The 27,471-nt window shown below is 43.2% G+C and overlaps 1 protein-coding gene across 2 annotated transcripts in view; it reads right to left on the reverse strand.

Moving 5' to 3' along the window:
• LOC147903058 (Peptidase S41 family protein) overlaps positions 1 to 27,471 on the reverse strand; it is a 102,736-nt gene that overhangs the window by 34,489 nt on the left and 40,776 nt on the right. The window contains exons 3-5 of one of the 2 annotated variants that reach the window (XM_087373243.1): positions 15,702 to 15,839; positions 15,413 to 15,517; positions 14,519 to 14,681 (exon numbers count right to left, since the gene is read on the reverse strand). In XM_087373243.1, coding sequence (XP_087229369.1) covers positions 14,519 to 14,681; positions 15,413 to 15,517; positions 15,702 to 15,839 — 406 coding nt within the window. Of the gene's footprint in view, positions 1 to 14,518; positions 14,682 to 15,412; positions 15,518 to 15,701; positions 15,861 to 27,471 lie in introns of both variants that reach the window. The other variant, XM_087373244.1, reaches the window with a different exon arrangement.

Consider the following 27,471-nt stretch of genomic DNA (forward strand, 5'->3'; position numbering starts at 1 on the left):
AGTTTGATAGGCAGAAGGCACCTGGGTTGTTACACCCTTTGCCAATTCCGGATAGACCATGGCAAAGCATAGCTATGGATTTTGTGTTTGATCTTCCACGTACTCCTACTGGACATGATGGATTGTGGACAATAATTTGCAGGTTTAGCAAACAAGCCCACTTTGTGCCAGTAAGAAAGAAAATTACAGCAGATCAAATGGCCAAATTGTTTTTGCAGCATGTCTTCAAGTATCATGGGATGCCTGAATCCATAATTGTTTGAAAATATGGGCACTACGCTGAATTTTTCGTCATCTTTTCACCCTCAGTCTGATGGACAATCGGAGCAGGAAAACTCTACCATCTTGGATATGTTTAAATGCTATGTCTCAGACCACAAAAGCAAATGGGAGCATTATTTACCTTTGCTGGAATATGCTTACAATAATACGGTGCACACATCCACAGGTAAAGCACCTTTTGAAATAGTGGAAGGTGCTAGGAAGATACCTCCCATTTTGCATACAAAAGAGAAAATCTTCGAAGCTGATCGTTTTGTGGAAAGCCTTGAAGAGGCTTACAAGAAGATCAAATATGCCTTGCAAAGAAGTCAAGACAAGCAGAAAAGAGCAGCAGATAAGCACCGCAGGGAATTGGTATTCACAAAAGGTGATTGGGTTTTGCTGCGTTTTCAGAAGGCAAGGCTGAAAAATAAGAAAGACAAGGAAAGGTTGTACACAAAGCTGAACATGCGTTACTATGGTCCTTTCCAGGTTTCTGAAAAGATAAACGAGGTAGCTTACTCCTGTGTTCTGGGGCAGCAAACTGTGGTTTGCTGTTTCAAGAGAGGGGTATGTCACGGGGGCGTGAAATTCTAGGTACTTTAATGTGCTACAAGACTGTGACAACTTTGGGTTTAAAAGTCCAAGCGTGGGCTTAATAATGTGTAATTAAACGCGGCATGGTGCCTAGCACATAAGCGTAATTAATCCCTAGGCCCAAAGGCATTCCAAGGAATTAAAAGAGTGGTTGTTGGGAAATGATGACGTGGCATTTTTAATGGGCCCCCTAGAGGGCCATGTACCTTCAGTGGCCCCCCTAGAGTTCCAGGTGGCTCTAGTGCCTTCTACATGCTCCTTTGCCATTCCTGGACCTTCCTGGGCCTTCTAAACTTCACATGTGTGGTTTTCTCTCTCATCTTCTCCCTTTGTTGAGATTTTGGACTGGTTTTTCAGCCTCCTTCAGCTGAATTCCGTTTTTCTTCATAACTCCTTACCCGTTTGGATTCCTCGACTTCCGTTTGGCCCGATGGCTTCCCCTCTGCCTCCCCTTCGTAGTGATATGCTTTTCTCTCCGTGCGTTTGGTAGAACGGGCAGAGCTGAGCACTTCTTTTGCTGGTCGAATTTGCAAAAGTGGCTTTTTCTGGACCTTTTTTCTTCTACCGCCTCCTGGGCCTCTCCTCTTGCAAAGCTACAGCTTTCTGTTGAATTTCGAGTGGTTCGACGCGCTGGTTGACTGGTTTTTCTCAGTTTTGGAGGACTTTCCGGCGATGAAACTTCTCCAAAACCTTCTCAATGCATTCCTCTCTGAAGCACGCTTCTTTTGAGCCCAAGAACTCCCACTTCTTCGCGACAGAAGTGTTTCTTTTCGCATTTTTCAGTGGAATTCTTGCTGGTCGGCTCTTGTAAATGCTCTTTCTTCGTGCCTTTGCACTCCTCTTTGGCTGAGAATGCAATTGGGCATTGGCTACTATGTCCTCTTGGCGATTGAGGACTTGGTTCGAGTCTTCAGGGCTTGGTGAGTTGTGATTTTGCTACTGCAATTTCTTTTTGCCATAAGCTATTGGTTGGCCTCGTGTGCCGCCTCTTTCTTGGCTCACAGGTGCCGAGGCAGTGCTATATGAGTCATTCTTTGGTTGGGTACTTTGCTGATTTTATTTTGGAGCTTTGAAAAGCTTTGTGAATGCCATCTGGAAACCACTCAAAGAGAGTGCAGCTGGGGTGCAGTGTGATTGCATCTGGACAGCCAATGGAATTGCACTCGGAAAAGAGAATGCCTTTGGGTTGAGCCTACGGGTTAAGTGCACTTATGTGATGGTGTTATATGCTTGAAAGCCTTGCGAAGGCTTAGTGAATTGGGGCTGCGTGCTCGATTGCAGGGAAGGTCTCCCAGATGCAACTTGTAATCATTTCACTGTGAAATATAAAGAAATACCGAAAGGGGCGCCACGGTGTTTGGGGCCAATCGGGTGCACTTGCCTATGTCTGTTGAGCAGGGGCATTCTAGCCTCCATCCCTTTTTCAGTGGTTTTGTTTGTGAACAAATGGGTAAATGCCAAATGGTGATCATGCAATGGTTAATGGTTGTGATATATGCTTTGTGAGCTGTAAATAAGTGCTGAAGTGATTAAAGGTTTAGTTCCACTGCCCTCTGAGTGATTAGAGGCCGGTTTCACATCTTGTGATTGTATTCTAACTTGATGATAGCCACTCTTCAAGTCTATCCTGCTGAAAAATGTTGCTCCTCTAAGCTGGTCAAGCACATCATCTATGCGTGGTATCAAAAATCCATTTTTTATGGTCATCTTATTCAATGCACAGTAATCAATGCACATTCGAAAAGAACCATCTTTCTTCTATACTAAAAGTACTGGTGAGCAAAAAGGAGATGAACTAGGCTGAATCAACCCTTTGGACAGCAAGTCCTGCACCTGAGCCATAATCTCCTCTCTCTGAGTCGCACTGACTGTATAAGGTGGTCTATTTGGTGGCTCACTACCAGGCATTAACTCTATCTGATGATCCTCTGGTCTCTCTGGGAGTAACTCCCCTAGCAAAGCATCGAAAAAGCAATCTTTAAAGTTTACAAGAAACTGAAATTTATCTTTGTCTGCATCATTCATTTCAGCATGCATATCATTCTCTTTTTCTTTTACAAAAACCATATACGCGAAAATTGTAGACTTTATTGCTTTACCACATGTAACATCAGATACAATGGGGATAGTTTCCCCTTTATTCCTGGCAACTAAACGCTTGTTTTTCCCCCTATGAATAAAACTCAGTACCCTCTCAGGGTATTCTATCGTTACTTCCTTTCGATGGAACCACAGTGTACTAAGTACAACATCATGCTGCTTGAGAGGAGAAATTAAGAAGTCCTCCTGATCTACATAGCTCTGTGCATGGATACGAAGCACTGCATTCCCCTGGAATATTTGATCAGCATCAAGAGCTCTGCCTAGCTCTTCAATTTTAATCCCTAATCTCAAGGCTAAATCTTCGGATATGAAATTGTCTGTAGAACCTGGATAAAATAGGATTAATGCTTGCTGATCTCTTACCTTTCCCCATGATAGCGAAAGCTCTTTTTCCTTTAGGTCTGAGGTACTACCCAAAACATATGGGACTACTCCCACCATTGGCCTCGGTGGTACTTGTGGCTTTTTCTGCTCCTTAGAACCCGAAGGCTTCTCAGGGCACTGGGCAGCCATATGCCCCTCTTTCCCACATCTAAAGCATTTCCCATCTCTGCGGAATTCAGCGGAATTCAGCTATCTGTTCAGGAGTGAATGGGGATTTGCCTTTATATGACTTTGAAAGCTGAGTACCCCTCGGCTTCTAAGGCTGAAACCCTTTCTTTTCAACCTTGGGATACTCTTTCTTTTCTAATTTTGAAAAATCAGTTTTCTTTCTTTCAACACCTCCTGCATGCAAGGATAGCACTGTGGATGAATCTTGTAACAGCACGAAACTAGCTACTGAAGCTGAATGCATAATGTTCTTTGCCCCGAAAGCATTCACCATTGCCTGAATTTTTGGACTGAGACCTGCTTTATACTTTCTCATTTGGGTTCTTTTGGAGCTCTTTTTCAAAGGTGCAACCTGCAAATAAGCATCCCAAAATTTTTGGTTGTACACATCCATTGTATCTCCTGCATCCATATGCAAACTATCCCAATCTTGAAGAACATGATCTCTAAACTGTTTAGGCATGAACTACTGGTAGAAGGCTTTCTTGAAGCCCTTCCACCTCTTTGGGGCTGACCCATCTGTGGTCTGTGCACGCCACCATGCACTAGCTGTTGTTGTCAAGTGCAAACTGGCCATTCTTAACTTGGAGGATTCTGAAAACTTTTCTGTACCGAATGCAGCATCAAACTGTCTAATGAACTGCATTGCTTTATCTGTATGACCGTATTGTCCATTATAGATCATAAACTTGACAGATTTATCTCCATCTTTGAATTCCTTGGTCTCTCTGGAAGACTTGCTCTTCCTAGACTTCTTGTGTTTCCTTCTTTTCCTAGATGGTTTATCTGATAAAGAAGAAGATACAGAAGTCGCGCTCAAGGTAGATGGTGAAGGGCTTGGAGATCGATGATGATGCCTCGATCTCTTCCTGCTATGAGACCGTCTCCTATGAGATCTCTCTCTCTCTCTCTCGGGCTGTACACGAGAGTGTGCCTCTGGCATTGACACATCATAAGTTGCATAGTTTCTGCTTGAAACAAATGCTGAGCTCTTAGATTCCTTGTGAAATTTTCCATCTCCTACATATGAATGCGTACCATCTGCTCAAATTCTTGTTGACTTTGCTGCACACTTCTCGGTCTTGGATGTTCATCCCTATCTTGTAAATCCCACTCGATAGGTGATTGAGCCATTCTCCTACAACTTGCCTGAGATCTGCAAGTTTCTGACACACACTGTGTATGCAACTAATGCACGCAGCCTTTGCTTTTCAAAGAGAAAAATTACCTCAACAAGAGGTGTCTTACATTCACAACTTATGCCAGTACTGGGCTGTCAATTTCAAGCATATACCCACAAAGTGGCCAAAGCATCAACGACTGTGTTGCCCCTTTTCTGGTTGCTGCAAAAAGCACTAAGAATGCATTTGTTTTTCCCTCTTTTCACTGCTCAAAGGCATTCTTTTTCTGCAAATCTCTGATTTCTCCTTTTTCTGACAGGAAAAATCTGACAGGTTGGTGAAAACTGTTGGCAGAAACAGTCTCTGTAACTGTCTTTTTTTTTTTGGACAGTAACTAGATGAAGTAACCGACTGGTTACACTAACCAAACTGACTGGTTCTGGTCTGGTTTGTCTGCAACTGGTGGTTACAGTGACCAGACTAGTCTGGTTGGGTCAACTAACTGGACCTCTAACAAGTCCACTAACCAAGGTTAGGTTAAATAAACCCATGGTCTGCCACATCAGCCACCTGTCTGCCACATGTCAATGCAACGTCAGCATCTGATCTGGCTGCCACGTGTACTACCACATCAGCACCTGAACTGTACACTGCCACATCAGCTTGCACATGTCAGCGCATGTCAGCTTGGCTGCCACGTCATCATGCCTACTTGCCTATGTGCCACGTGTACACCCTGGCTGGCACCTTGGCCACGTCAGCAATAGACACATATGCCTAAGGTTTCAGACCTTGACTGGCTGGGCAGTGTCACGTGTCGCAGGAGCCTGCATGAAGGTCCGTCTACCTACTTTCCTGTCTGGCGACGCCTCCCAATGAAATCTCATGGCCTAATAAGCTATGAACACACTTGCGCCGTATCGCCCTTGGAGCATCCCATAGCCGACTAACGGTAGTCTTTTTCTTTCAATACTTGGGCCGGTTCTCAGAAGGGAGATAGCTCCCGTCGCTTACGGACGCCTTACGACCTGTCCACTAAATAACTTGCGATGGCGTCGTCTCCATACGCGACCCCTACCTCACGATCTCGGTTTCTCTCCACCAATTTGCGTTGGTTGACAGTCTATGCTTACATGAGCATGGCCTACGTGGGTAGTCCATCAGACACCTTTACAATCCTTGGCATCCTGCGTGATCACACAAACTGCGTTGATGGCCAATCTTCCATCAACAAAGTAGCTGGCTCTCCGTCCGTTGCTCTTTCAATGAGAATTTAAGGTCAGCATTACCAGAAATCATTCACACGTGACATTGCTAAACCTCCTGCTCTTGGATCGTCACGCTCTAAGAAGAGCGATGAAAATTCAGCTCTCATACCAATGTAAACAACTCGCTCATAGAAGACAGCAATTACAGCTCATAAAAGACAACAGTTACACTTTCATAAGCTCTCCCTCACTCCCTCCCTCTACAGATGCACTAGGGCCCAAGACAACATGTCAGGCTGGACCCCCTCCCCGAAGGTATTTTATTTCTTGAGAGAAAGTGAGTACACAGTTCAGCGTAGAGCTGCTCATACAAAATCCAAAACGTGAATTGAAATTACATGAGCTCTCAGGCTCTCCTTCTTGGCAACAAGCCACTTGTCAATTTCTACATTACTTTCCTAATTACATGCCACTAAGGGCAACTCTAGAGTCTTCGAAGCACTTGGTCACGCGAACCGCCTCCTATACTCTTGTTAGGCTCCATTGCGCTTAGGAAAATAACTCTTCCTAGTACATGTAACGATTAATTAAAGTGCACCGGCATGGCACCCATTAATTGTTAGCGCTTTGCATGCAAATAACACACTGTGGACTAATTCTAGTCACAGTGGGCGTCCCCACTAAACATATGTGCACACATAACAAATATAAATATATATTTATTCTCTAGTTGACCGGAGTCAACACTCTTGATCATAATTAAGGGGCTGTGACCAAGGGTCGAGGCGCCTTAATTATAGTCAAGTCTCTCCAACTGAAGTTAGCACAACTCTCCAACTAAAGTTGGCACATCTTGGTTAACCGCAGTTAACCTTCTTGACCAAAATCAAGCTTACTTGACTGAAGTCAAGTATCTTTGACCGTAGTCAACTCTTTGACAATAGAAAAACTCTTTTGACCATAATTAACCCAGATGGAAAACTCTTTATTTATAATCAAATAAATGGTCAACTGTACTTTGACTTAGGATAGTTACATTGTGGTGACAATGAGAGCTGACATAGGCTCATGAGACTCCAAAATAACAAGGGGGTTGAATACATGTCCCGTAAAATTTTTTATTTGTTAGCAGCCAGAGGTATAATACACTAGTGCATAGTGCCATACACTCCGAAGCAAGATAGAGTTGCAAAGCAGAAGAACCGGACTTTAATGAAAAGGGCCATGTGTATGCTAAAGGGTAAGTCTTTGCCCAACAAGCTTTGGTTGGATGCCACTACGTGTGCCAACTATTGGCTGAATCGAGCACCCACCAAGGCATTGAAAGCAATCATCCCTATGAGGTATGGACAGGCCGTAAGCCAATGCTTTCACGAATGAGAGTCTTTGGTTGTTTGTCTGATGCACATGTACCCTCTCAGTTGAGGCACAAGCTGGAAGATCAGGCATTAAATTGTATTTTCATTGGCTACATCTCACAAAGTAGAGGCTACAGATTGTACCAGCCTAGCGCTGGGAAAGTCATTGTCAGCAGAGATGATGTTCTTGTCGAGCAAGCAGCTTTGCCTTGGCCGGACTGTCAAAAACAGTCTTCTGAAAATGCCTCATATGTATTTGATTCATTGCTGCCTTGGTACAGATTCAATCAGCAATTGCAGGGTTCAAATCCCCAGCTGCAAGCAGTTCTCAGCTTCAGATTGATGCCCGTGCTCAGCCTGATCTGCCTCAGTATGATGATGCTATTGAGCAGGCAGTTACCGAGGAAATGGCCGTTATTAGATAGCACAAAACAGTCCCAAGATAGCTCTTGGATACTCTTAAGGACAGCAAATAGGCTTAACCCTTGAGTATATACCAAGGACCTCTGAAATCATCTCATGCTTATGGGATTAATCTTATTTTTATCCATGTGTCAGCTGCACACCAAGGGCCTTTTAGCCCCCCTTATTATTTCCATCAACCACATACTTCCTTAACACCACAAGAGGGGTTTGGGCCACACCAAGGCCCCTAAGGTCTTTATTTCCAACACCCCCCCATGTTCCAAACACCACGAGGCACACACATTAAGCCGACTCCCCACAAAGGTAATCAACCACCAGGGTTCAAGAGCCGCCAACAATCAATTTGACCCCACCACAGAGGTTAACCCATTAGAGGGTTCAAGGAACCCCAAAAATCAAGGTACCACCATCAAAGTCCGAACAGGCACTGCAATTAGAGCACTCGTAGGCTGCCACCTTCCACGAGAGCGCAAAGACTCTGTCTAGTTTCCAGCAGCCAACTGCTTGCTACCTCAGCCACAGAGCAGTCACAATTGCAATCAGGGGCACGCGCGGTTCATCACATCCCGCGTGACGCGCAGTTACTTTCATTTGAACAGGTCCAGTAGCTGCCACAAAGTCGCAGTTCAGTCACAGTAAATGTCACGCCAGTACACCTGTCACAGCCACAATCCACAGGCCATCCGCCTGCTCTGATACCATGTTGGAAATCACCGCAGATGCTGCCATCTGGCAGCCCATCATTGGATGCGCCGAGTACGAGGGGTCCCACTCCCCTGCCTCCTAGCCATGCATAACCTCCTTCAGGCCCCAACAAAAAGCCGGCAGCACTGAAGGAGGATTTATCACCTTTCTGAATATATACCAAGGACCTTCGAAATCATCCCATGCTTATGGGGTTAATCTTCTCTTTATCCACGTGTCAGCTGCGCATCAAGGGTCTTTTAGCCCCCCTTATTATTTCCATAAACCACATATTTCCTTAGCACCGACCACACCAAGGCCCCAAAAACCTTTATTTCCAGCATTTAAAAATTGAAGGGAAGGGTGATGGCAGTGTAGATCGCTGCAAAGCCCGCTGCAAAGCCCGTCTTATTGCCAAGGGCTATGCTCAACAACAAGGAATTGACTTTGAAGAACTTTTTACCCTACTTCACGCATCACTACCATTCAGTGTGTCATTACTATTGCAGCTCACATACATTGAAAAGTACATCAGCTAGATATCAAGACTGCCTTTCTTCATGGTGACTTTCTTGAGGAAGTCTCTAAGGTTGAGGGATCCGAAAATAAGGTATGCCGGCTGCATAAAGCCTTACATGGATTGAAGGAAGCACCCTCGGCATGGTATGCCAAGATTCAAGCGCATTTGATATGCCTTGGGTTTCAAAACAGCCCAATAGAAAGAACACTTTATGACCGGAAGTGTGGAGCAGCTTTGCTCATTTTGATTCTTTACGTGGATGATATGCTTATCACCGGGCCATCTACTAAGGAAATTGCAACATTTAAGGCTAATTTACAGAAATATTTTGCCATGACAGATATGGGTCAGTTGCATTATTATCTTAGCATCCAGTTCCCTCCTTTTGAGGGGGGCAAATATGATGAGTCAATCCAAGTACATTGGCCAGCTCTAACATCGCTTTCAGTTTGAGGATTGCAAACCAATTTTGACACCTTTGGAGCCTGGTTGATGTTTCTCCTGAGTGGTCTGTTTGATGCCACTCTATATCAGCACACGGTTGGTTGCCTGATTTATTTGTGCCACACTCAGCTTGATCTGCAGTATGTCATTTCCCAGTCACGCAAGTTTATGCACAAACCCAATACACAGCATTGGCAAGCAGGAGAACGTGTCTTCCGTTACTTGAAGGGCACGCAGCATTTGGGGCTTCTCTATGATGATAAGCTTCACTAGTCATGCGTGCTTTTACGGATAGTGACTGGACTAGTTGTTACAACACGACGGCGTCATACAGTAGCAACTCTATTATGCTTGGGGCTTCATGCATATCTTGGTCCAATAACAAGCAGCCCATAGTTGCTACTTCTAGTTGTGAGGCTGAGTATAGGATAGCCTTTACAGATCTGGCTTTGTACTCTACTTGCAGATCTTGAAATCAGCCAAACATCTACTACTACCATCTATTCTGATAGCCAGAGTGCCCCTGGCTATTGTGCACAATCATGTCTTTCATGCACGTACTATATGTCAAGAAGCAACAACAAGCTGAAGACATAAAATTGTCCTATGTTCGAACAGAGGACAACTTGGCAAATCTCTTCATGAAGGCTCTACCATGACCCAAGTTTGAAGCTTTTCGGGAAGAATTACACTTGGTACCTTTAGTTATGTGATTCTACTATCCCTGTACCATCATAGGTTGCTATTCCACCATGGATGAACATGTGCAATCACGATTTAGTTTCCAGCTAATCCTGTGAAATTTTAAAGCTCCTATATGGCAAGTGAAGGTTCATTCCCAAAAAAGAGGGAGGAAAGGGAGAGGAGGTGAGGGGGAGAAATAGGGGAGAGGGATAATATACTAGTGACTAATGTCCATAGAATGCACTGATTATTCACCATCAGCAATGTCTACCATAATTGACTATTAATGTATATACATCATGTCATACATGGAACTAAATAATACGCAAAGAGATTAAATTGAAATTACAGTCTACAGGGCTGCGTGGACAATGGGATTGACCATAGCTGAGAAGAGAAGCATGTGACGAGGGGGTTTTATGGGCTGTAGGAAGGGGTAGAAACCAACCTTGAGGTAGGATGAGAAGGGAACATATGGCAAGTGTACACAAACAAGTGCCAAATTAATTTAAAGATACAAAGGAATTTTAGGTACATTTTATAATTACAACTACACATTTAAAGGAAAGGGGGCATTTGACCCACACCCCTTTTTTTAACTTTAGATTTTAAACAAACACACTCACCCAAAACCTGCAAGGAAACTTCAGTACATGTACCGCAACTATACGACACGTGTTGTACGGTACACATACTAGAACTACCTTGATCTGGTGGCCAAGGAAATCCGGGAGGTGACAAAGTTGCGTAGTGGAAAGTGTTAGACACCACGAAGAAAATCGCAATTCTAGCAGATCCAGATAAGGTTGAAGGAGTAGGATTAGAGGAATGCACTCGTTCTTTCCATGATTATCAAGACGACTGTGGATTCGATGATACCTCCTATCCAATAGGCAGTTATGGCACAAGGAGCATGGAAAACCTTATAGTGTCTTTATGAAACCAAGAACACAAGGTGAATCATCGTGCTTCAAAGTCAATTGTTCAAGTTGAAGATAGAGGAAGAAGAGTCAGCCCATGCTTCCAAGTGAACGCGAAGATTCTCAGGATCAGCTCTCAACAATTGGACATGAGCTGAATAGCCATTAGTTGGCCACACCTCTAGTCACCAAGCTTCTAAGGGACTATTGAGAGTTAGTGATGACTCTCGCCGCCTGTCACATTGAAGGAGCTAGGTCCCTTGTTGCTTCAAAACAAATCCTAAATGTTGTATGTTGGAAGTGACGTGGCGACAAGAAGGCTCTCGTAGCCAAGAGCAAGATTGGCAAGGAAAGCCGCTAAAAAGAAGGATGCCAAGAATGACGGAGGGGACTCTCCTAATGGTGAAAACAACAGTAGGAAGAACCATAAGAAGTGCTTCTATTGCGACGTGCCTTGACATTTTGCTAAAGATTGTAAATAGAAGAAAGCTAACCAAGCAAAGAAAGGGACCAATCTAACACGGGATCTATCAATATGGTAACCGAGGAACTCTTCTTAGTGACAATACCATGTCCCATTGAGACAGAGTATGCAAACCCAGGGGTGCAGTGTTCATAGCAGACATAGAACAATGGTGTGTAGCTTCAAACTATGTGGTGGAGGATGGAGGATGTTGCTCAGTCATGGGATCTAAGGACCACAGTCTAATACCACCTATAGAAATGGAGGAGCACACCTAGAGATGGAGCTTGATGAGCAAGAGATCACCAAGGGAAGCATGACTACACGATTACACAGATACACATAAGATCATGGTACCCTTGGGAGGTACCTAGCTTGCGCTGATGACAAGTATCACTAGACTAAAATTCCGGTGTTATCATTATGCTTTTCTCGAGATTTCAGTAGATTGCTTGCGATCAGTGTTTGTGCAGGTGCTCTCAATGGGTTGGAGAGTGGCGTGTGAAAGCCTTCCGTACAAACACAGAGGGATCTCTCATTGCGAAGGCTTTTGATGCCTGTTCTGCAAGATTAGCTTCAAGATTTGCAACAAAGATTTGATAAGTTCAATTTCTTTATCAATGGTATCACGAGGCTTCTTTGAACCAGCCCAGTTGCATGATGTTGGAAAGACCAAATGATGATCCTATCAAAGCCTTCATGGTAGAGGCGAGGGATACTACAGATCAAGAAAAGATGATAGTACCCATGGAAGATTAATGGGTGACAAACTTACTCCAGTTTCATGACGGGTTAAAATGGACCCGAGATCTTTGGTTCCTTGCAGGGTTTGGTTTGTTCCTATCCTTTGAAGAGGGCGACTAGATGGATTTGTTGGTGCCTTGGGATTCTAAAGTCTCCAAAGCATAAGTGACTTGGACTAGGGAGTGCAACAATGTTCCAAACTGGATCCGATTGTTCGTGGAAATTGCAGGTCAAACATGGATCACATGTTTCTCGTATCTTGAACTTGTTCCATAGAGATTCTTTTTTCTAAAGGAGCTGATGGACGACGTGCATCAGCATGTGGGAGTGGGCCCACATCCCAAGCTCCTTCCGGCATAAGCAGCAATTGCATCTTGGTTTGCCACGTGGGAAAGCCTTCCCCCTTGAACTTCTCCACAAGCAGGGAACTTGAAGACAAGGAAGTCATGATTGAAGAGGGTTTTGTGAACGCGGGCAGCAGCCTGAAATAAAGCACCAGCAAGTGAGTCGGCTGGTCTAGGGCTCTGAAATGGAACAACAAACTCCACGTATGCAAGACGGCTGAAGAAATGCTTCGGTGGGCGTTTCCAGCTAGCTGTTGATCAATGGGCTAAGAGGATTCAAAATGCAGAAACAGGTCCGAAATATGGAAGGGTCTCAACAGGACAGCTCCGAATTGTTGCAGCAGGTCACCAAAGCAGAAGGTGGCTGTTGTAGATGTGTTGTAGACGTCTGCAGCAGATATTCGGAGGCCTGGCGTGCTCTGAAATGCACAAAGCTGCAAGAGAATGCCTTGGGTGCCGAAAAGCCTTAAAACAGCCTCGAAATAGCCTTGGAAACCCTCACGTGCAGAAGAAAGTGCCGACCAGCCAGCCTTCAGGGCGCCAAAGCTGCGGACCAGCAAGCAAGTAGAGGAAAATGAACACCTAAAATACTCACAAGGAGAGGACAAAGGAGGCAGCAGGAGATGAGGCGGTGGCTCGCTGTGAAGGAGGCAGAAAATGGAGACTAAAGGCTGCAGATGAGGCGGTGGCTCGCTGTGAAGGAGGCAAGATAGAGATGGAGGCTTAAACTGGATTAGGGTTTTGAATTAGGGTTAGGGTTAGGAATAGGGTTAGGGTGACATGGCAGCTATGGAAGGTGGCTCTCATACCATGTTAGAAACATGGTGGAGAGAGAGAGAGAGAGAGAGAGAGAGAGAGAGAGAGAGAGAGAGAAGGTTAGGGTGTGAGGAAATGATGCTCAGATGAAGACATGAAGAAGGCTTTCATTCATTCATCAAGTATGACAAGATAAGTGAAGTACAACCTTATATAGGCTACTCACACACTAGCACCTAGTGCATATGGGATAAGTCCCATAATGACACGTGGCCCTCACACATGAACTAGTACTAGATCACCTAGTACTACACACCAACACACTCTTTGGCTATGATATGTCAACAGGTCCAACCGTGTAACAGGTACCCTGTCTGAAGCATCCAGAGTGCCTAAACTTACAATTATGAAGCTTGAGGATAGCATCCTTCATGTTTCTTATCTGAAAGAGAGAGGCAGGTGTAGGTTGGATAAAGTGAGAGGTCAGGTGGGGACTGGTTAGGAATACAAAGTGTACACACAATCACACACGCACATATAGAGAGAAACAAAAGTGACACTGATTAAAGCCAGGGCAGCATCTATAACCTTCAAGCACATAGACCTAGAACAATCTAACACTCCAATCTTGGACAGTTCTGACTGTCTTGACCATGCAACTTCTCCCTCTAGACAGCATTATTTCCACTGCACAATTCCGAATCTGAACTATAGTTTGTATTTTAGGACATAACATCTTCTCATATTCTTATGTGGTAGATTTGGATTAAACTCTGATTATTAACACTCGTGGGTCAGGAGTGTGCACTTCCACAGGGCGTCCCACCTATCTCAGATTTGGATTAAACTCTGATTATTAACACTCGTGGGTCAGGAGTGTGCACTTCCACAGGGCGTCTTCGTTGTCTCCCAAATCACAACATCTCCTCACTACCATAAGAGATCCATCCAAATAGAGACTCTCATAGCCACACGGCTGCCTCTTCCATATACAGAACTTAGCAATGCGTTGTATTTGTGGACCCAGTGCATATGCCAGCAAGAAAACAAGGCAGTATAAGACATGTCAAGGGAATGCATAATTCTGTGACATAATGAGATAGGTGTAGCATGTACTCAGCACTCTCATCTGATCTAAGGGTTTTTATTGAGAATAAGCAAGGAATAAGCAGTACAACAACGGAGGCTTAGGGAGCAAAATCAATTTACAAATGGAATTCACTGAAAAGAAGTATTTCTCTTGTTTTAAGTACTGTGACCTTGACTTCTGCAAGCCGAAACCTAAATCCACATAAAGAATTGCTATACACGGAATACCACAAAAGGAGAATACCTGTAACTAAATCACGCTTCGCCAGAGCATTAAACTCCTTTATACGGATGTAGCCAATAAGTTCTCCTGCCCTGTGCTCTAAGCGGTAATATACTGGGGTCTGTACAGACTGTTGACGCTCAACTGACAGATTCTGGGTGTCACCACAAGGTTCATGCCTAACCTGTGAACACACAGATCATTAATCCCAGAAAGTAGTTACCACAGATGTATAATGACCCTCGATCAATAAGCATGGGCACTGTATGTTAAATAGACACTTGAATACCGAAGATAATGTGCAATTTACCATGTATTTTACTCAGCTTCAAATCAACAGACAATGCCGCCCTCCACTCTTTACTTCATTTTCTTGTTCTTTGTTTTCTTACCTTTTCACTAACTCTCAATTTGTAAGACTGCACGTGTTCTAGTCCATAATTACAACTAGTGTACATGTTGTGTATCATGGTAATGTGGATTGTTTAAAAGGGAGCATGGTGTAATATTGTTCAATCTTTGGATTAATATCTAAATATGGACTTCTACAATAGTGCTATGAAAACAGTCTCCCCACACCAAGAAGGAAGCTTCCTTAAAAGAATATGAAAAGAGTAGACTGACGAGTTAGCATATTTATCAAACTGATAGAATATCAAAGACACCCTGACCCTCAACCGCAGGTGTCATGATGCTCTGAAGGCAAAATACGGAATGTGCACAGACGGACTTGCAATATTGAAGCAACACTTATAGACATTGGCATCAATCCACACTAGATGCCTTACATTCATTTGTAGGGTTCCCAAGATTGAAATTAATAGCGAACTTTGCATTCATAGCCAATTGCAGCACTTGCCTCTTCACAAAGAAGAAAAGTTAAAGACAACAGTAAACCAAGAGAAGATTGCACACCTCAATTGACACGAGTGTGCCCTTTAGACCTTGTATGAGAGAAGATGCTTCAAAGGCAGATTTTCCATGTACATCTACTCCATTTACAGATAAAAGTTCGTCACCCTATGCACATGTAAAAGGCAAAACAAACTTAGTCCCTTCCCCTTTCGCAAACTCCTTGGCAACTATATAAATTTTGCTGATAAATTTGATCATTAAAGTATAACTCTCTAATTTTGCTGATAAATTTAATCATAAGAGTATGACTCTCTTATTTTTCTGATAAATTTGATCATTACGAAATCACCTGTTTAACACCTGCTGTTTGAGCAGCACTTCCAAGCACAATTCCAACTACACGTAAACTTGCATTGCCATTTTCATCACCAATCTCCCCAAGACTGAGCCCAATGCCAGTCATATCATATTTTGAAAGCTGTTTTAACTGTCAGAAAAAGACCAGGTCCTGCAGTGAGGAACAGGCAACTTCAGCACATAAATAAATTTGATAGCTATTTTCGATAACCTAGTATGATCACACTCCAATAAACGTAAAAATCAACATTAGGTCACCTAACACAGATTCCAAACACGATACAATGACAGCTTGCTTTGAAGTATAGCATGCACTACTCTTAAAACTACCACATACTGTGTTGATCGTAGGAAAGGGTAACCATGAGACACTAGCTTGTACAAATTGTATTGTTGTTGTAGAAAGCCATGAATTGGAATTTCAGCAACACTTTTATATAAGTTGGTCAAACCATTTAAAACTGGAAGGGGATCACGGGGATCACCGAAGCACTTTTAAATGTTATCTCCGTCTTCTTGCAACCACTGCTCCACATCATCATGCTCATCAAGCACAATGTCATAATCCATAATGTCATAAGGTAAATAATTTTGTGCAAAGTCTCTTCAGTGGCCTGTGTATCATTTAGCTTCTTAGGCTCAACAACCTTCTTCTAGGATACTGTGGTAATTGAACCTTGCAGTACAGCCCACTTTTTAGGAGTGTGCCTACAGGTTCCAGAGCAGCATCAGTGCATTGAGCTGCTGCATTCCATTCTTCAAATGCGGAATATGCTCCAATGTTAAACTCTTGACTCAATCTCCCCTCTTCATGCTCTGTAGAGTCTTTTCTTGATGATAATAGTTCCTCCCTCATGCTGGTCGAAGGACTCTAAAACGGCGCTTGACTCCAGGTCTACTCTTCTGCTGCAATAAACAATGACTTGCGGTGTCAAATAGGCAGAACGAGCTGCTTGTTTATCCTCCAAGCTTTATAGATCCTCCACATTTTATTCCTTCTTGCTGGCAATGAAACTTGGAGGGATTTCCTCATGGAACAAATTCAGAGGTGCACTCCCCCAAAGGTGAAGATTGGATGCCGAGCACGAGATGGATATTCAAAGATGCCTACATCTGTCTTCCATCATCTTCCCTCTTGGCAGCAATCATCTCATACATTGTCCCCCTCTTGGCAAAGATCATCAAAGCCTAGTGACAGCTCAGAGCAGCCCTTATCATAGTCACCAAAAAACGCGTTTAACCAGGTCAAAACTTGACGAAACGTTTGTAGCATAAACGATTCTACGAAATGTGGCACTTCTAGACAAAACGTCATTAAAATATTTTTTTTGTTTATTTGATTTTTTGATTGTTTTTCCTGAAATTCGTTTTAATTTGGATTTGGGTTAGCTCCCCAATCTTGCGGATCATCTCGTAAGGGCCATAATACCAATGAGCAAGTTTTGTGTGGTGTTACCCTTAAGCGAAGCATATCATTTTTTGTGAAGACGTAAATGCACATAATCTCCTTCCTTGAAACAAAGTACCTCCTACATTCATCCGCATATTTCTTTTGCTTGGCTTAGAAGAACCTCAATTCTCTCAAGTCACTCATGCTTGCTAGTTTTTCATATCATGGAATTGCCTTCTACAAATAAAGGATGGGACAACATCTATGTAGTAGTGGATAGGCTGACAAAGCAAGCCCATTACATACACGCTAAGGCCGGACATTCAGCATAGCAGGTTGCTTGGCAGTTCATTGATCATGTGATTAGCATTATGGATTCCCTGAGGAAATTGCCAAAGATAGAGATGCAAATTTATGGATCATTTCTAGCAAAAATTATTTACAGCAGTGAGTAAGTTATTCACCCAAGCATTGCATACCACCCTGAGAGTGATGGTCAATTTGAAAGGGTAAACAAATAGGTAGAGGGATACCTGAGGCATTTCTGTCATGACGTGGGATAAGTGGCTTGCACTTGCTGAATTTTGCCACATCAGCACTAGCATCTCTCTTTTATGAGCCCGTTTGAGGCAATGTATTGTAGGCCATTCTATGGGCTTAGGTGCCACTCATTCCTTAGGCGTAGTTGTAGGCAATTAGGACACATGGTACAATTAGAACATGTACCAGTTAGTACACTTAGTACTACTAGGATACCATGTCCTAGGGTTTTGTTATATTGGGTGTACTTTGTACTCATTTCATGATTTGCACCAATAATAATACTGCAGTACGGTTTTCTCCAGAGCCTCCTTCTCTTACCCTAGCTTACAGTGGTATCAGAGCAAGTCAACGCCCCTCCCCTCAGCCATTTCCAGCCACCCAGAGCTCCCTAGCTCTCCATTGCATCTGTTTGGCAGCCTGTACGTCTGCCGGTCGCCACAAATCCCAAGGCGCGGCTGCACGTGTGATGACCCGAGGCATCTGCAAGCACTTCCATCGCCGAAAAATGCCTCCTTTAGGCTTCTGTTGCATAGGCAACTACCTCTATGCAGCCCTCTTGCTGCATTTTGATCTGGTCCAGCATTTCGAAGCCCTAAACCACCTCAGAGCTGCATTTCCAGCCACCTCCGAGCTGTTCCAAGGCCTTCAGCACACCTAAACCAGCCGACTTTTATATTGGTAGCCTGCTGCAGCATTTCAGAGCACTTACACCAGCTGACTTGGACAATTGGAGCCTGCTGCTGCATTTCGGAGCCCTCTTTTGGCCTCCTTGCTCTCATTTGCTGGTTCTTCACCTCGGGCTTAGAGCTTGTCACCTCAAGCTGGTGCTGCATTCATTTTAAGGCTTTCTCCTACTGGCCATCACTTGTGGGAGCCACACAAGCTCTTGACAGTTGTGGGGCATATACCCTTGCTGTAGTTCCATATTCCAGCTTCTTTTGGCACGCTCAATTGACATTTGCTGGCCATTTCACCTCTCCTACAACGGTGACTACCTGTACTCCAGTTTGGAGCCTTTTTCTTGCTGTAATTTTGGTCAAAATCACTTGGTAAGCTTCTAGTGCATTGACTTCTTTTATTTCCAGCAAAACGGTCCTTTCTTTGGTTCTTTGGAATTGTGGAAAGGCCCTGTGTTGTCTTGGAAGGCCTCGTGTTGCCTTTGGAAATCTTTTTGCAGCAGGTACACTTTGTGACAGCCACACATGTACAGTGAAGAAGCTTTGAAGCTTGTGAGATTGCACTTCTCGCATTTGCATTGTCAGTTGTTGGTGCCTTTGCCATGCATTTTTGCACTATGGCTGGCAATAAGGATGACTTGTTTGGGATGCTTGGGTCTGAGGACAAACTTGATGGCACAAATTACATAGCTTTGTAAGACTAGAATATGTAACAAAAACTTTTTCAAAAACAAAAGGAAGAAATACTTAGCAGCAAAGCAACACTTATATCGTCATCAGTGCCCAAGCATAAGCAGCTAAACTTGGTTTCTAAAGACCCGCAGAGTCTCTTGGGCAAATTACCCCATGTGGGCTTATATGATGGGCATGTCTTGGTTGCCAAGAATCTTTGGAATATTGTTGCAGGTATTGAGGTCAGACCCACTAGACCTCTTGCTTCTGGTACATCTGGTAGACCTCCTGCTTCTGGTACATCTAGTACTACCTCGGCTTCTTCTGGTGCAGCTGCCTCTTCCACTACAAGTACTTTGCCCCCTACTCAGGAGCAGATTCAGTGGGATGGATGTGATGCCAAACCACATTGTAAAAAGGATTATTATCCCTCATCTATGTTCACAACTAAACAAGCATGGGATCTACTTGCCTTCATAGCCTTTTAAGGCCACGCAGCGAAGACGAATTCCAGATAGAGGAGCGTATCATTTGCGAGCAAGCAGTACGTGGAGGCTGCAGGCTTCGGGGATTCGAGTTTGTGGAGCTGAGACAGGAGTGATTGACCAGGGAGCTTTCTTTGGCCTTTCCTGATTTAGTTTTGTTGATGCTCCGCTTGCATGAAGAGGTTTTGTTAATAATTAGTCAGCATGAAGGTTTGATGCTGTAGCAGGGACAGATTATGCTTGAGACTATGCCTGTGTATTTCAGTCTGAGTTGATTGCAAGAATTTCCCTAGTATAGGGAAAAGCGGGATTTGGGATATATGCTTGTATCAAATGCCTGGTTAGTGTGAATCTGGGATTGCAGGTATTCCCTAGTATAGGGAATTGTGTCAGAGAGTCAGTACACTGAATTGTGTCAATTTGTAAATACAGTGTTCTAGCGGTGTTTTTATTTTAAAAAAACAAAATAAAACAAAACACCCATTGAACTAAATGGAAGCAGAAGAAGGGGCTTCCAGGAGGGACCCTGGTGAGTCAGGAGTCCGGCCGACCTAGCAGGTGTCGCGCCTAGGAGCTCACACCTTATCTGGCAGGATTGCATTACTTGAGGATGCCTTTCAGCAATTATTAGCGCAACAGTTACAGACAAATGCAGAGCACTCTGAACTTAGAAGAGCAACACATAGTATGTCTGCCAAACCTTCTCGAGAGGAGAAAGGAAAGGCTCCAATGGAACCGGAGTCTAGTGTCCATACGGTCGAGCCTAGGAAGGCTAAGTACCAAATATTGCCAATTACAAGCCGGAAAAGTATTCTGGTCAGATGAATGACCGTAGTTCTGATGTCATTGAGACCTTGTTACACAAATGGGACGAGGCGTTCGCCATTTGTGAAATCAGAAATGACATCAAGAAGATCCGCGAGGCCACCCACATGTTTAGTGAGGCAGCGGATCGGTGGTGGATTAAGCAACAAAAAGATGATATAGCATCCAATACCTAGGAGGGGTTTAAAAGAGAATTCAGAAAACACTTCTTACCTCCTGACGAAGAATCCCGAGCTTGGGATCAGTCTAGGAACCTTCGTCAGAGAAATTTGTCAGTGGCAGAACACACTGATAAGTTTCGAGAGAGTGTAATGAAGGTTGATCAACCCCTGCCTCAATCAATCCAAGTGAAAGATTTCATATTTGGATTGAACGATCGGATAAAAATGGAAGTTCGGGCTAAGTACGCGAACACGTTGGATGATGCAATAGCCATAGCCCTAAACTATGAAGATGCCAAGGGCAGCAGGCCAAGTGGGTTTGCACAGGTCGGAACCCAGTATGGGTATCCGAAGAAATCTGGGTTTAAGAAGAAATGGATTAGTAAAGGGAGTGGTTCTCAGCCAAGTGGTCAAGCCAAGCAGGCGAAACCAGCTGAAACTCCTAAACCAAGTACCACCATTGGAGTGAAGAGAAAAGTAACCCCAATGGCAGCCCGGGCTTGGTCAAAGTCTCCCTTAAACCCAGAACAAAAGAGAAAAAGCGAGGAGAGAAGGCTTATGTTTCGATTGCCTTCAGCCTCATCAGTGGAAGGATTGTCCACGTAATAAGGATCATCGGATGGCTGAGATGGTAGTCTCAGAATGCGACGTGGAAATGGAGGGAAGTCCTAGAGCAGAAGAGATGCAGATGCAGCTAGCGGGATCTTCTCAGAGGTCAGTACCTTGTTTGTTATGTGTGTCTGTTGCTAAGTTAGTAACGAGTGCACCTGATAACATCCTATCTAAGCCCGCAGCAACGGGGTATATAGCCTTTAATGATACGGAGTTAATTAAAATGAAAGAGCAAGTGGCCAATCATGATGTCATTGTGCTGTTTGACTCGGCGTCAACGCACAATGTGATTAACTCCAAGCTCGTGAAGAGGCTGAAATTAAAGACTAACCCATCTGACTATGCGTATACAGTCACGATAGCAAATGGAAGTTCAACTGAAGTATGGGACCAAAGGGTTACCCAGTTGGAGCTTTGTATTCAAGACTATGCTGAGAAGCTTGATTTTGAAATGACTAAGCTTGCTCATGCAGATATAGCCCTGGATATGGCGTGGCATTCTAGGAAGAATCTAGCCATTGATTTAAAAAAGCACGTATATCAATTCAAGATGAATGATGTGCTTTATCTCTTACGAGGTGAGAAAGATATACCTCAGGGACCGTTAGTTTCTGTGATGGAAATCCGAAAAGCTCAAGAAGAGTTTTTATTCCTTTGTACAGCATCGATAGATCCGGTTGATGATTCTTCGGCTAGCACTGATGTTGCGCAAAGTGGTGAGATGGCCAAGCTGGCTAATCTTATAACAGAGGAGTTCTCTGAATGTTTTAGGGATCAACTACCTTATGGGTTACCTCCAGAGCAGAATGTTCAACATAAGATTGAACTAATCCCGGGGGCAGAACCTGTAAATAGACCTCCCTATAGAATGAGTTTTACTGAAAGAGGCGGAGGTGCGTAGACAACTGGAAGAATACCTCAAGTTGGGATAGATTCAACCAAGTTTCTCACCTTTTGCTTTGCCAGTGATATTAAAGAAGAAAAAGGATGATACGCTTCGCCTCTGTATAGATTACAGAGCATTGAATAATATCACTGTTAAGCACAGGTATCCGATGGCTCGGATTTGCTAGATGCATTATATGGAGCCATGATTTTCAGTAAGATAGATCTTAAGTGTGGCTACCATCAGATCCGGATTAGAGCCGAGGATGTGCATAAAACCACTTTCAGAAGATGGTTTGGTCATTATGAGTTTTTGAATGTCCTTCGGACTTACCAATGCTCCGGCTACATTCGTCATGCTTATGAACGATTTACTACGTCCGTATATCGAAAAGTTTGTAGTACATTTTATTAACAATATTCTAGTGTTCAGTAAAAGTATTACTAAGCATCGTGAACACTTAAGAATAGTGTTCAGTACTTTGAGGAAAGCCAGTCTGTATGTAAATAAAAAGAAAACTATATTGTATATGGTTAGACTTGAATATTTAGGATTCATAATTACTCCAGAGGGGGTAGAAATGGATCCAAAGAAAGTGGCTGCGATACTGACTTGGCCAATCCCTCAGAGTCTGACCGCGTTGCGATTATTCTTGGGATTTGTCCAATTTTATAGGAGACATATCAAAGGATATTCCGAAATAGTATCGCCATTGACTGATCTGACCTCAGATAAAGTACCTTTTATATGGGGACAGAACCAACAAGAAAGTTTTAACACCATAAAACAAGCTGTGGTCACAAGACCGGTGTTAAAAATAGCTGATCCCCCGAAACCGTTGTTCCTGAAAACCGATGCAAGTGGCATTGCGGTAGGAGCAGTCCTCCTTCAAGAGGGAAGGCCAGTAGCCTTTGAAAGCAAGAAGCTTTCTCTCTCTCAGAGGAATTGGCCAACTCATGAATTGGAGTTGTATGCTGTTATCCATGCTTTGAAAACATGAAGGCATTATTTATATGGTTCAGAGTTTTATGTGGATGTAGATCATGATACTCTGAAACATTTTTGTAAACAGCCTGACTTGAGGGGCTGCCAAGCTAGGTGGGCAGAGCTCATGCACGAGTTTAATTTGACGATTCAGTATCGAAGAGGGAAGGATAATAAGGTTGTTGATGCATTGTCTCGCATTATGCACAATATGAGTTTTACGGTATTAGAGAGTGCTCTAATGACCGAGATCAGAGAAACTCAAAAGGTGGACGAGTTTGTCCAGAGCTTATGGCCTAAAGCTCATATGTTAAAACCCGGGGAAAACGAAAAGGATGACTTGGCATTCAAAAAAGGTCAAACATATGCAAGATATACCATAAGGGATGGTATGCTGAAAAGAAATGGCAAGGTTGTAGCACCTAGTCAGAATGATCTCAGGCAGAGAGTCATTCGACAGTGCCATGATAGCCCATGTGCAGGACACCCAGGGGTCGAAAAGACATATGATCTCGTGAAGCGAGATTTCTTTTGGCCATAGATGAAAAAGCATATTCATGAATATGTGACACGGTGTTTTTCGTGTCAGGTAAGCAAGGCCGAGCGGGTGAAGCCACCCGGACTTTTACAGCCCTTGGAAATACCACTAAGTAAGTGGGAGAGCATTTCCATGCACTTTATTGTAGGGCTGCCTACAACACAAGGAGGGTATGATTCTATCCTTGTAGTAATTGATCGTCTAACCAAGATGACTCACTTCATTCCGACTATCTAGATAGCACTCTGCTACTAGAGGGTGAGACGCTTGGCATAAATTTTGTGTTGTGTCCGTTGTGGAAGGAAATATAAGCTTTGTTGGTTCTACATCTCTCATGTGCATTGCTCTTTTACTTACTGCACATATATGTTAAGTACCCCTAAGGAAAGAAGGTTTGGATTCCACATATCTAACAGCACTATGTGAGTTGAGAACATCAAGAGTCATCAAAGCTCCAAATGGTGAGTTTGCACCTTACAGATGCACACAGTGCACAGTGGAGTGTCAAACTATTAGACGGAACGGCTCCCAAGACCTGAAAGAATTCAAAACATATTTCTATCAACTGTTTCTCGCGAAGCAATTTGTAGATGAGGTCCATATCACATGGGAGGGCCTTCACATAAAGGAGGGATAACTCTTCCAAATGAGCTGCCCCTGAAAACCAAAAGATCATACTACTGCTCTTATTCCGAGGAGTTCACCGCCCAACCGACCTCCTTATAAGAGAATAAGATGACCATTAAGAACAAGTTCCCCGTTCCCCATATTGATGATGTTATGGCCCGTCTAGGAGGTGCTACAGTGTTTAGTAGGATTGACCTTAAGAGCAGGTATCCTCAGATCCGCATACATCCACAGAATGTACATAAGACGGCCTTCCGTACTACTTTCGGGTTATATGAATTTCTAGTTATGCCTTTTGGATTGACTAATGCACCAACCACTTTTAACAGAATTGGACAGAATTTTCAAGCCAATGATATCATTGTGTTCTCTAAATCAATCGATGAGCATATGCAGCATCTAGCCACAGTTTTCCAATAACTTCGCAACCATAAGCTCTATGTAAATGGCAAGAAAATTGAATTTTTCTTGGACAAGATCATTATCTTGGTCATATCATTTCTAACGATGGTGTGCAGATGGATTCTACAAAGACCCAAGCTATACAGACATGGGCCGAGCTGGAAACCGTACATTAAGTTCAAGGTTTTCTAGGATTATGTTCTTATTGCAAGCGGTTTATTGCTAATATTCCAAGGCCACTCGAAAAAATATTGTTTTCGGATGGGGGGACCTTCAAAGAACAACCTTCGACACTCTTAAGGAGAAATTGACCATTGATCCCATTCTTGTTATCCTCAATTTGTATAAACTGTTTGATGTAGACTGCAATGCATGTGAGGATTGAATTGGAGCTGCTCTGCACAAGACGGGCATATGGCCATCTAGAAAAGCATTTGCAGATTTATGAAAAAGATTGTTGGCTGTTATTCATGCTATGGCCATTTGAAAACACTATCTTTTAGGGGTTGATTCCACGATCAAGACTGATCATCAAAATCTTAAGTATTTCTTGACCCAGACCAAACTCTCTGAAAGCCCATGAAGTGGACAACCTTTTTATCTATGTTTCATTTTCAAATTGTTCCTACACCTCGTGTATGTACAAAACAGAGTGGCACATGCCTTATCTCGGAGCCCTTATGTTAATAAGGTCACTAGTGCTTCTCACCAAGATCTAGAACAGATGGAGGCCCAATATGCACAAGACACAGACCTACTTCAAAGGGGTTTCGCTAGCGCGTGAGTCAACCATCCATTATTCTCTAAAAGATGGCTACCAAATGAAGGATGATTTAAGGCTGAAAATTATGGAAGAGTGTCATGCTCCACCTTATGCAGGCCAGAGAAGAATCGCCTCCACTACACAAACTTTGGATAGGTTTTTCTTTTGGCTAGATATGCGCCGAGATATTCATCAGTTTGTTTATGAATACCTTGTTTGTCAGAAAATGAAATACGACACCTACACTATTGATGCCTAGGGCATAGCAATGGATTTTATTTTCGATTCCCGAGACGAAATAGGGAAATGATGGGATCTGGACTATCATTCATAGATTTAACAACAAGCACACATTATATCTATTCAGAAAACCATCAAAGCTGATTATATGGCTAAGGTATTTTTCGTGCAAGTATTCAAACATCATGGTATGCCTAAGTCCATAGCCAGTGATAGAGATCCCAGAATGACCAGCCTATTTTGGAGAGCTTTGTTTGACAATATGAGAACTAAGCTGGACTTTTCTTCTTTCTTTTGTCCCCAGTCTATAAGGAAATATTAGCAGTGATACATGCTTTGACCACATGGAAACATTACCTTCTTGGAGCTGATTTTTATGTAGCAAACTGATCATCAGTCACTTAGATATTTTCTCACGCAGAGAAAATTATCTGAAAAGCATAGATGGGCTAACTTCCTCTCAATGTTTCATTTTCAAATTGTACATGTGCCGGGTAACAAAAATGTCGTGGCTGATGCACTTTCCAGGAAACCACAGCCTGAAGCAGTCTCCAAGAAACCCAGTGTTTCAGCAGTGAGCATTGCTTACAACAATGTGTTAGATGTGATGAAAGATCAGTATGTTAATGATGCTGATTTTTCAACTATTTATGAACAGCTTTCTGATGGTCAAAGGCATGATCACTGTATGTTGAAAGAGGGTTTCATTTTGATGCATGGACGACTCTGTGTCACTGATCAGATGCGACAAAAAGTCATAATGGAAAGTCATGCTCCTCCATATGCTGGACATAGGGGAATTACAGCAACAATTACAACAGTGGAGCAATACTTTTATTGGCCATCTTTGAGGAAAGATGTGGAAGAATATGTGAGAACATGCATGGTTTGTCAGAAAGTAAAGATTTATAGGCAGAAGGCACCTGGGTTGTTACACCCTTTGCCAATTCCGGATAGACCATGGCAAAGCATAGCTATGGATTTTGTGTTTGATCTTCCATGTACTCCTACTGGACATGATGGATTGTGGACAATAATTTGCAGGTTTAGCAAACAAGCCCACTTTGTGCCAGTAAGAAAGAAAATTACAGCAGATCAAATGGCCAAATTGTTTTTGCAGCATGTCTTCAAGTATCATGGGATGCCTGAATCCATAATCAGTGATAGAGATCCGAGGATGACCAGCCTCTTTTGGAGAGGACTGTTTGAAAATATGGGCACTACGCTGAATTTTTCGTCATCTTTTCACCCTCAGTCTGATGAACAATCGGAGCAGGAAAACTCTACCATCTTGGATATGTTTAAATGCTATGTCTCAGACCACAAAAGCAAATGGGAGCATTATTTGCCTTTGCTGGAATATGCTTACAATAATACGGTGCACACATCCACAGGTAAAGCACCTTTTGAAATAGTGGAAGGTGCCAGGAAGATACCTCCCATTTTGCATACAAAAGAGAAAATCTTCGAAGCTGATCGTTTTGTGGAAAGCCTTGAAGAGGCTTACAAGAAGATCAAATATGCCTTGCAAAGAAGTCAAGACAAGCAGAAAAGAGCAGCAGATAAGCACCGCAGGGAATTGGTTTTCACAGAAGGTGATTGGGTTTTGCTGCGTTTTCAGAAGGCAAGGCTGAAAAATAAGAAAGGCAAGGGAAGGTTGTACACAAAGCTGAACATGCGTTACTATGGTCCTTTCCAGGTTTCTGAAAAGATAAACGAGGTAGCTTACAGGCTGAAGTTGCCTCCGCATTGGAAGATACATAATGCCTTTCATGTGAGCTTATTAAAGCAATATCAAGGAGATATTCCCGAGGATGTACCTCATGAGGTGCAGCCTGAAGTGGAAGAACAGGATGAACTTCTGGTCCCAGAGCAGATTCTGGCACACAGAGATAGAAAGCTCAAGGGTAAAGTTATCCGTCGCTACTTGGTAAAATTTCAAAATTACCCATCACTT

This window comes from Dipteris shenzhenensis, chromosome 4 (genome assembly GCF_047967505.1).
Source record: "Dipteris shenzhenensis isolate YYH24624 ecotype China chromosome 4, Dip_SZ_1.0, whole genome shotgun sequence".
In the NCBI taxonomy this organism is placed as follows: domain Eukaryota; kingdom Viridiplantae; phylum Streptophyta; class Polypodiopsida; order Gleicheniales; family Dipteridaceae; genus Dipteris; species Dipteris shenzhenensis.